The sequence below is a fragment of the Malus domestica genome, chromosome 05, assembly GCF_042453785.1.
Source record: "Malus domestica chromosome 05, GDT2T_hap1".
Taxonomy (NCBI): Eukaryota; Viridiplantae; Streptophyta; class Magnoliopsida; order Rosales; family Rosaceae; genus Malus; species Malus domestica.
In genome coordinates, this window is record NC_091665.1 from 29,900,745 (window position 1) to 29,910,918 (window position 10,174).

At 40.0% G+C, this 10,174-nt stretch overlaps 1 protein-coding gene across 1 annotated transcript; it reads right to left on the reverse strand.

Moving 5' to 3' along the window:
- Positions 1 to 5,557: 5,557 nt before the first annotated feature.
- On the reverse strand, positions 5,558 to 8,458 carry LOC139196197 (uncharacterized). Its single transcript, XM_070821866.1, has 3 exons — positions 7,376 to 8,458; positions 5,901 to 6,589; positions 5,558 to 5,747 (listed from the first exon to the last, which is right to left on the reverse strand). The coding sequence occupies exons 1-3, from the start codon at positions 8,456 to 8,458 to the stop codon at positions 5,558 to 5,560; spliced, it is 1,962 nt and encodes a 653-aa protein (XP_070677967.1).
- Between the last annotated feature and the right edge of the window lie 1,716 nt (positions 8,459 to 10,174).

Below are 10,174 nucleotides of genomic sequence, written 5' to 3' on the forward strand. Positions count from 1 at the left end.
ATCAATAAATGGTTAAGGAAATTTCAGTGGGAAAAATGTGAAAAATCCATTCTTGGATTTGAATATTAAAATAAGTATTTTGTAGTCGTATTCATAATTACGACGTATTTATAGTTACGACAGATATTTGTATCGATAAGTTAAAAAGACAAAAATGCCCATAGTTAGCTTAATGTAATTATATGAGGACATATTTTATTGTATTTCTTGATATATTTGGATAGATCTCGACCTCATGAGCGTGTAGGCGCAAACCATTCATGAAATGAAGTTATAATGAAAGAGTTATTAACGTTTAAAGTTAGAGATATTTTTACAAATTTAATCTTCACTTTAGAAGGCTCCAGAAAATTTGGAGCAATGGGTAATGCCACGTGTGTGGCTGGGATGAAGGGAAAGGAAGAGAAATGAGAGAGATGAATGGTTGAGTTGAAAAGGAGAAATGAGAAAGGAGAGAAAAAGGGTGGGAAACTGCATAATCAGAAGTGGGGGAAATGAGGGGAAATGAGAAAGGGAGAAAAAGGGGAAACCAGCCGACCCCTATACCCATCAAACCCAGTTTCTATCTGGTATATTTTTCGGTGAAATTCATCGATTTTTCGATGAATTGACATGAATTACCACCACCAATCATTATTTCGTTGCTCCTTCTTTAATTTTCAACCTAAAATTGACCTGATTTGGTCTTATTTCACGACGAGGTGGCGTCGTGGGTGTTCCGAAGCCACGATGTCGATTCCGCCATTTTTGAAACAAATTCCGTCAACCACCATAACCAATAGACTCCCCTCAACCCCAAGAACAAAGCCCATACACTGGTTGGGGCGTCGAAACTGTTTTGGAGTCGAATCAAGAACACCCAATTCAAGGGTTTTCCGGTGGATCTGAGTAAAATTTGGGGCTTTTCCCTGCTGAATTGGACCTCGGCCTAGGTATAAAAGTTTTCATTTCATTGAAATCTACAACCCGTAAAATTTGGTAATTTTGTGTTATAGTTGAATTTTCCGGCGAGTCGGGACGACCGACCGCCACCCGCGATGGTGCGTGCAGCAGCTCGTGGCCAGTGATCCGATGCCGTGTTTTTAAGCTAAATTTTGATGTACTGAAACCAAATTTGATAAGCATTTGGTGTGATTCACGTGTTTGAAGCTAGATGGTGATTGTTAGTCACTTGTATAAATTTTGGAATTTGAATGAATTTGAATTGGTGAACTATGAGTGGCTTGATCCCTATTTAGGGTACGTAGGTGGTTTAACGAGAAGTTAGATGCAGCCATAAAATAAACGAGGGTAATTAATCGAGTTTTGACATCTTGTTGGGAATTAGAGTGAAGAGGAGAAATTTGGGCTAAATAAAAAATAATAAACGTATGTTCTTGATAGGTAAATTTAGTGGTAGACTTTTATAAGGAATTAAGGAATTTTAATTAAACAATAATGTGTAATGGTAGCAAATCAAACAAGAGTTTGTTGTAGGCCTATCATCGGAACTATTTCCCAAAAATAAATATTTCGGGACCGGGGTGTTACAATTCCAACCATAGGAAACCCAGCAGAGGATTGTAAGTCTTCAACCATCTTCTCAACACTTAGGAGTTGAGCTCTAAACTCTTTAGTGTAATTGGAAATTTTCGAGCAAATATGATAGTTTTAATCATACTATATTCAACAGGTAAACTAGCCAACGCTACAACAATGAGATCATTATCTGAAACAGTTTATCTTGCAACAAGAAGTTGGTCTTTAAGATGTTTAAGTCTGAGAAGATACTTCTCCACCGAATCTACTCCCTTTTTGATAGTATGAAGCTCAGTTTTGAGATGATTGACTTGAGCTCGTGACATAGTAGCATAGAGATATGTAAAGTAAGTCCACGCTTCATGAGCAGTTTTACTGCCCACAACATATTCAATTGCTTCATCACCAAGGGTAGCTATCAACAAGCTCATAAGGGCTTTGTCTGTTTTAATCCATTCACGGTATGCTTCAGTAATCTCCTTGGTAACCCCTTTCTCCATCAAAATAATCAAACAAATCATAGCCTTACAAAACATACCAAAATTGGAATGACCACTTAGCAAAATTCTCATCATTTAAACGAATTGTAAGCATACCAACCAATCCATTAATCTTGAGTGGTTGAGATGCCATTTAGACAGAATTACACAAATGTAGTCTTCAACAATGAACCAAGAAAGAGTCCAAGAATAGAGTCAAACAACAAATCAACAAGCAATTGCTTTGTGCCTACATCAGAGAATGAGCTTTGTGCTCTAACAACCACATAAATCAACAAATCAATGGCTTCGTGCCTATATCAGAGAATGAGCTTCGTGCTTTAACAACCACAATTACTTCAATTTTCTCAAAAAATTTGCGGCTTCGTGCCCTAGATACTCAAGCAATAGAGCTTCGTGCTCTAATAACTGAAATTACTTTAATTGTTTCAGAAATTTAGGGCTTCATGCCCTAGACACACAATCAACAGAGATTCGTGCTCAATTTCTCAAAACAAATTCAATCAACAAACATAGAATGTCCATAACAGACATTTTCACCATGAAATAGTATATTCATCAAGATTTATCAAGATCCAAAGTCTGATCTATGTATTTAATAAAAAATGACTTTGTTCGTCTTAAGGAATATCCAGTGAAGACGTTTCCTAGACAACAAGCATATAGCTCCCCGAGAGGTTGACGCCAGTTGATGTTGTCTGTCGGGCTTCTGCTTATTGGCGGGCTGTAAGAGAAGGACATAGTTAATTCTGAAAGGTGCCTTTGTGGGGCCTTAGGTGTAGGCCTTGAGGCTCACAATCAAAATTAACTTTATGTACCCAGGCATGCCACTGCCATCTTTAGCATGACAGATGTAAAACCAATGTTAAGTGTTATTATATAAATATAAAATATATATATATATATATATATATATATATATATATATATATATATCCGAGAAACCCAGTTAGTTATGAAATGTGCCTTTGTGGGGCCTTAAGTGTAGGCCTTGAGGCTTCCTGTCAAAACTAACCGAATACTTGAACATATATTGGTTGTTTCATTGTTGCAGAAGTATCACAATCGTTATACTTTAATTGCTCGAGCCCGTAGAGCAGAATGAATTCAGATAGGTGCCTTTGACGGGCCTTAGGTATAGGCCTTGGGGCTTCTTATCAGAGTTAATTCTATACTCAAGCGTTCTGTGGGAATCGTGATATAACAGAAGTAAAACTAGAGAATAAACCAATTACTTGCGCCCCAAGTAACTTCAGACTTCTTGTTATCAAGGATTGTCGTGGATGGGTTAAGTCCACATAGGGTTCTTTTTATGCCTTGAGACCAAGGACTTTTAATTGATCAATCTTGTCTGCCCGAATGGTTAGAACTTAGAAGTCTTTTAATCATAAACTGGCTAGCAATAACTTGGATGCAGATGGAAATATACATCATATTACTAGATATATGAATGAAAGACAAAAAAACAAAAGAGGTCGGGCAAGGCTGATCGTCTTGCAACTTCCTCTCTTTGTGATTTACAAAGTGTTCGAATGCTAGAAGGGGAGATTGGAAGATGAGTTTATATGAGGGAATCGATATTACAACAAGATTTAAACAGGGTAGCAGAGCTTTTACAAAAGCTTTCTGGTGAAGGTTGATCTCGAAAAGGATGAAGACTGGGGGGCTGACTACAGCTTCGTGAAGACAAATCTGGTTTGAGCAGAGTTTGTGCTTGTATTTGTTTGTTTGATTGAGTGTCCTTGTCGCTGATTTTTCTTCCTCCTTTTATAGACGATTTGGCTTGGCTGCCTGCAGTATTGATTTTGCCCGAATGTATCTGAAGGGCAGTGACTCATCAACTTTTTACTTGTACTGCCATTGTAAAGTACTTTTGGGCTGATTAGCTGGCTAGTCTACACCACTTGACCTCTAGGTAGGTGAGCAGGTGGTTTTAATGATCTGCACTTGGTCGGGAAACAAGCTCCTTCTTTCTTTTGGGCTTCGGCTGGGCCTTGGACTTTTCCTTCTTCTGAACCTTTTTTTGGGCTAACCCATTTTTAACCCAAAGTTCAAGTTTATCCCAAACAGTGCCCCCTTCAATTAATATTCAGGCTGGAATTCCAGGCACCAATATTGATTGAATATCCGCATGCCTGTATACCTGCTATCGGAACTTGTGTTTTCTAGATGGGATGAATGCAATCTTGCATCTCTTGCTCTTCTCATGACTTTTGAGCTATCCTCTGAGGTTCCTATAAATTCTGGCTCAAAACTTCTCTTGTCCAGCTAACAGATCATTTTCAACCTTCTCTTTTATCACCCTCGGACGTTTCTGCCTTCTTAGTTTTCTTCTAAAATTGGAAAATAGGTTCCTCCGGATTCAATTAGGGTTTCCTAAAACTCCCTTTTTGTGAGAAAAAGGATTTTCATTAAATATCTACTATCTCCAACACCTTTGGTCAGACACCCCGCTATCCCCAACACCTTTGGTCAGGCGGTTTCCTCCTGAAGGCTTGCCCTCCTGCTCGTTGCTTTAATAAGTCGGGCTTCACCATCATATTTGGTGATGATCCTTATTGAGGGTCCTCTACCAAGCTCATCTTGGCCACACAACCCGATCACCTGATCCTGACCAGGTTTTGTCCATGAAGATACCAGAAAACTAGTCGAGACACCAACACAATGTAGAAGGAATGAAACATGGCACATTGGGGCTTAATCCGATGTAATTTTTACCAATTCGTCGAAATGAATGAAGCATCATTTTAACAACTTTTATCTTTCTGTCTTCTTAAATGGTTGATGAATAGACTGCATTCCAACACCCCAACGCCTGCTTTATCTTTCATCTTCTTCAATATAACAATCCCTAACATCCCATAATGTAAGACATTACTTTTTTAAGAATTTGACATTGATGGGATGTTTCTGCCAATTTCCTTCGAGGTCAGCTAAGTAACATCCTCCCTTGTCTAATACTTGACTAACAATAAAAGGACATTCCTATGTCGGGCTCCATTTCCCAAAGCCCCTAAGCTGAGCTCCTAGAGGAAGAACTGTCTTCCATACTAAATCTCTTTCCTTGAAAGACTTCGGTTTTACCTTCTTGTTATAAGCTCGGGCAACAACTCTCTTTCCTTCCTGAATCTGGTTCAAGGCCTCAATTCGGGCTACATCTAAATCTTCAATCCCTTGACACATAGCTTCTATGCACTCTTCACTGTGTAACCCGAATTGATTTTGAATCCTGACAGAACTTACATTGATCTCTATGGGAAGAACCGCATCTTGCTCGAATGTCAAAGCATAAGGAGTTGTCCTCGTTCCTGCCCTCTTAGAGGTTCGATATGCCCACAAAGTATTCCATAGCTTTTCATGCCACTTTTTCGGGCTATCTGTCGCCATCTTTTTTATAATGTTTATTAAAATCTTGTTGTTGGCCTTTGCTTGACCATTTGACTAAGGGTAGTAAGGACTGGACTGAATCATCTTTATTTTGTATTTGTTTGCAAATTCTTCAACTTCTTTTGATATAAAAGATGGCCCACGATCCGTGACTATGGTTTCGGGCACCCAAACCTGTGCAGAATCTTGGTCTCAATAAATTTCTTGACTGCAGCTGAAGTTATGGTCTTTACAGCTGAGGCTTCTACCCATTTGGTGAAATAATCAGTTGCCACAATTATGAAAGTATGCCCCTTGCTAGAATATGGATAAATCTGCCCGATGAAGTCCATTGCCCATCCTCTAAAGGGCCAAGGTTTAACCACTGGATTTAAAGGTACTAAAGGCACATGTTGGAGGGGTCCATGCCTTTGACATTCCTCATAGCCTCGAGCATAAGACTTGCAGTCTTTTTCTACGTCGGGCCAGAAATACTTATACCTTTTAATCAACTACCTCATCTTCGTTCCAGCTTGATGTGCCCCACATATCCCTTCATGTACCTCGGCCATTACTCTCATAGATTCCTCTTGGCCTAGACATTTCAGTAGTAGCCCATCCAGAGTTTTCCTTAGCAGGTTCTCCTCCCATAAGACATACTTAGTTGGTTGCTGTCTATTTTTCTTGCTTGTGGGTGAAGAAAGATCTTTCAAATGATGAATGATAGGCGATCTCCAATCTTCCATCTCGGTTTCTAGGACCATTACATCTAGACTGAATCCCCTTTCTAGGATAGAAGGAAGATTTCTTCTTTGAATCTCGACATCTACTCCATACCTTCTTTCCTGGATTGGTACTCCCGAGGCTATTTGCGCCATCTCATTGGTATCTAGATTAGATTCCCTGGGAACATGATTAACTGATACTTTAAAATCCCAATAGCTCAACAATTGTGTGGCCAAGTAATACCCAGCCATGGTGATATGTCTGCACTTGTATTCTCCGTTTAGCTGGTTTATCACTAACTTTGAATCATCAAATACCTCTACCTTCATTGCCCCCAGCTCTATCAAGATCTCCAAGCCAATTATTAAGGCTTTATACTCCGCCTGATTGTTGATATTCCTTTGGTAATCTAGAAGGAACGAGTAATAATGGTGAACCCCTTGGGGATTTATGATGACAATCCCTGCTCCAGAAGCCTTCTGAGTGTAAGAACCATCAAAATAAAGCTTCTAAGGAGTAATCCAAAGACCAGTTACCCTTTTTATTTCTTGTTGGACCCACTATTCTTCGCCCAAGATGCCTTTGCCTAGTGGGATCCAAACATTAATTACTTCCAGGATCCCTGGTATATTGACAATCTCATCTTGAGACTCTTGGTGCTCTGCTAAGAAGTCAGCAATTGCTTGGCCCTTGCCCGCCCTTTAGGGTACATATTGAAAGTTGAACTCTGATAATGCTAGAATCCACTTCCCAATCCTTCATGTTAGCATTGGTTTTGACAACATATACTTTATCACATCTGTTTTGGCGATGATGTGCACGTGACAAGGTAACATGTAATGGCTCAACTTACTAGCAGTGAAATACAGAGCTAGGCACAACTTCTCTATGGGGGAGTATCTTGTTTCTACCTCAGTCAGAATTCTACTGAGGTACTATACTGCTTGTTCCTTTCCGCCTTCATTGTTTTGGGCTAGTAAACTCCCGATTGATTTCTCTAAAGCAGAGATATATAGCTTTAAGGGTTTTCCCCTTTGAGGTGGTACCAACACTGGTGGAGAAGTCAAATAGGCTTTGATGTTGTCAAAAGCCTTTTGGTGTGGTGGTCCTCATTTGAAACTTTCTTTATCCTTCATTTTCAATAGAGGAGTCAACGGTTGAATCTTGCCCGCTAAATTGGCAATGAATCTCCTTAAGAAATTAATTTTGCCTAGTAGTCTCTGAAGTTGCATCTTGTTGGTGGGTGGAAGTGACTCTATTATTGCCTGAGACTTGTTCTTGTCCACTTCTACACCTCTTTGATGAACCAGGAATCCCAAGAAGTTGCCCGCTCTTACTCCAAACACGCACTTCTTTAGATTCATCTTGAGTTTATGGATCTTCATCCTTGTTAATGCTTGCCTGAGGTCTATCAGATGCTGCTCTTCTGTTTTAGATTTCACCACGATGTCATCGATGTACACCTCCATGTTATGGCCAATCAAATCATGAAAAATAGCATTCATCGCCCTTTGGTAGGTTGCACCAGCATTCTTGAGCCCAAACGACATGACTAGATATTCATATACCCCCACATGACTGGGACACCTAAAAGCTGTTTTATGTATATCTTCCTGGGCCATCTTTATCTGATTATACCTGACATTTCCATCCATAAAAGATAAGACTTTATGTTTTGCTATTGCATTTATGGATAGATCAGCCATGGGCATGTGATATTCATCTTTTGGTGTGGCGCCATTAATATTTCTGAAATCAACGCAACATCGTACTGCATTTGTTATGGCTTTTAAAACGGGTACAATGTTGGCCAACCACTCTACATATTTGGCAGGTCTAACAAATCCAGCTTTCACTAGTCTTTCAATTTCTTCTTTGACCTTTTTTTCTATTTCCTTTGACATCCTTCGTGGTGCTTGCTTAACAGGTTTATATCCCTCCTTGATGGGCATTCTGTGTTTCACCAAGGTTGAATCTAAACCTAGCATCTCAGTATAATGCCAAGCAAAACAATCTTTAAATTCTTGTAGAAGATAAACAATCTTTGCCCCATCATTAGTTTCTAATAAGCCATTGATTTGTATAGGTCTTGGATCTTCTTCTGTCCCTAGATCAATAACTTCCAAAGGATCCTGAACTTTTGGTGGTAGCTTGTCAGGTTCTGTACACAAAAATTTGACTAACTTCGGGTTTTCGGGCAAGTCGTCTGGCCCATCCAAGTCATATATGCACTCGGCCATTCGTATGGCCACCTCCAATTCTTCTCCGTAAAGTTCTTCCTTGCTTTCATCCTGGCCGGTCGAAGTTCCTAGCTGCCATTCGTGCTCTTCTTTTCCTAAGAGCTCCATTTTTTGTTTTCTTTCTCTCCCATACACCAACAGTCTTTTGATTAGGGACTTGACTACCGTTACCTGATCCTTTCTCTTTTGTTCTGTCATTGATGGTATTGAGGTGTTGGGACGATACAGGGTCTATCCCATTCTTCTTTAGTGGGGTACATTCTTTGTTCTAAGAGCTTTTGGGCCGTCACCTTGGTAGGGCGGTCGTTCTTATCTACTCCTGAACATTGCAGAATTCCTACATTGGGATCTTAGAAATTTTCTTCCGCTACATTGGCTGTAGGAAGAAATGGTCGTGATTCGGCCTCCACCATGTCCCAAAAGCCTGATTCCCCCGTTCCTGTTTCATGGTAAACGGCAACTTGTTGATGTAGAGTGGAGGGTATGGCAAGACTTTGGTGGATCCAGTCCCTTCCAAGTAATGCTCTATAGGTGGAAGTACAATCCACCACAAAGAATGCCAGCATGATTTGTTTGGATCCCAAGTCCACTTCTAAAGGCAATATCCCATGAGTTTTGGTGATAGCACCCGAGAAGCTCGAAACTGTGACATCTGTAGGAATGGGATCTTCTACACCTTTCCCTATCTTCTTCATTTTCTTAGCAGGCAATACGTTAACAGCTGCTCCACCATCAATCAAAACTCTTTTTAAGGGCACCCCCTCCAAATGAGCTGCAACATATATTGGCTTGAGATGGTTGGCTAGCAACATGTTTGGGCGGCTGAACACCATTTTATCAGTATAGATTCTTAATGGACCATTCTGGAACATCTTGGATGATTCAGCTTTTCCCAATTCTTCTTCTCCGACTACTTTAACGCTGACATGGGCCATCAATGGCTCTGCTGTCAAATAGTCACTTTCCATAGTGGCGGGCTGATCAGGTTCAGCACCAAACATGGCGGATAACACATACGTCATGTTGATAAGAAAGGTACTAGGCTATGGAAAGTCTTATTTCTTGCTCCTGATCTGTTCCATAAACTCATTTAACCAGGCCATCGCATCTTCTGGGAGTAATGATTTTGGTGCCCCTCTTGTTGATTTATGCCTGAATCTAGTATTTGCTTGGGAACTTTGCCAAAAGGATCCAATGATATAGAAGAGAGCTTTCTCTCAGGCGAAACAGTTCCTGGCATCATTATCATATCTTCTTGAGCTCTCCTCAATATCCTGTACTTCCCAGGGTGTAGGCTTTGTGGTACATGGTTTCCTTCACCCTCTGTTTTGCTATTAAGCCCTCTGCACCTCTTTTTTACTCCTCTAGTTAAACTGACTACTTCCCCCAGATGGTGTTTTTTCAAACTTCTGATTCTTGGAGGCTTCAGAAGTCGCAAAAGTCTTTAAAGAATTCATGTAGGCTTTATGCTGCCTCTAGACCCTTCTGATCATAGAGGCTCCCATTTGTTCGGTGGGTTGTCCATTTTTCCCGACTGATGCGAAATATATAAGCACACAAATTAAACCCTCTTTTTGTCAATTGTAGTAAAGAATGTAAGTAGGGATCGTTCTAGGCCGGGGATTAGGAGGGATTCCTAAATCACTTGGAAACTGACTTGGAAATGTAAAAACAAAGTTTAAAACACTAAACTAGACTCAAAGAATGCAAAACTATACTTTAAAATACTAAGATAAACAAAAAGATTCAAAACAGCAAATAAACACTCAAAACTGCCTTAAAAACACTTTCTGGGCAGTTTTGAACACCTAACACTAAATTCGA

Coding starts and splice junctions, on each gene's coding strand:
- LOC139196197 (XM_070821866.1), bottom strand. CDS start 8,458: ATGGAGCTCTTAGGAAAAGAAGAGCACGAATGGCAGCTAGGAACTTCG. Junction 6,590..7,375: donor TGGACAAGAACAAGTCTCAG/GCAATAATAGAG, acceptor TCTTACACTCAG/AAGGCTTCTGGAGCAGGGAT. Junction 5,748..5,900: donor CAAGCTGGAACGAAGATGAG/GTAGTTGATTAA, acceptor TTGGCCCTTTAG/AGGATGGGCAATGGACTTCA.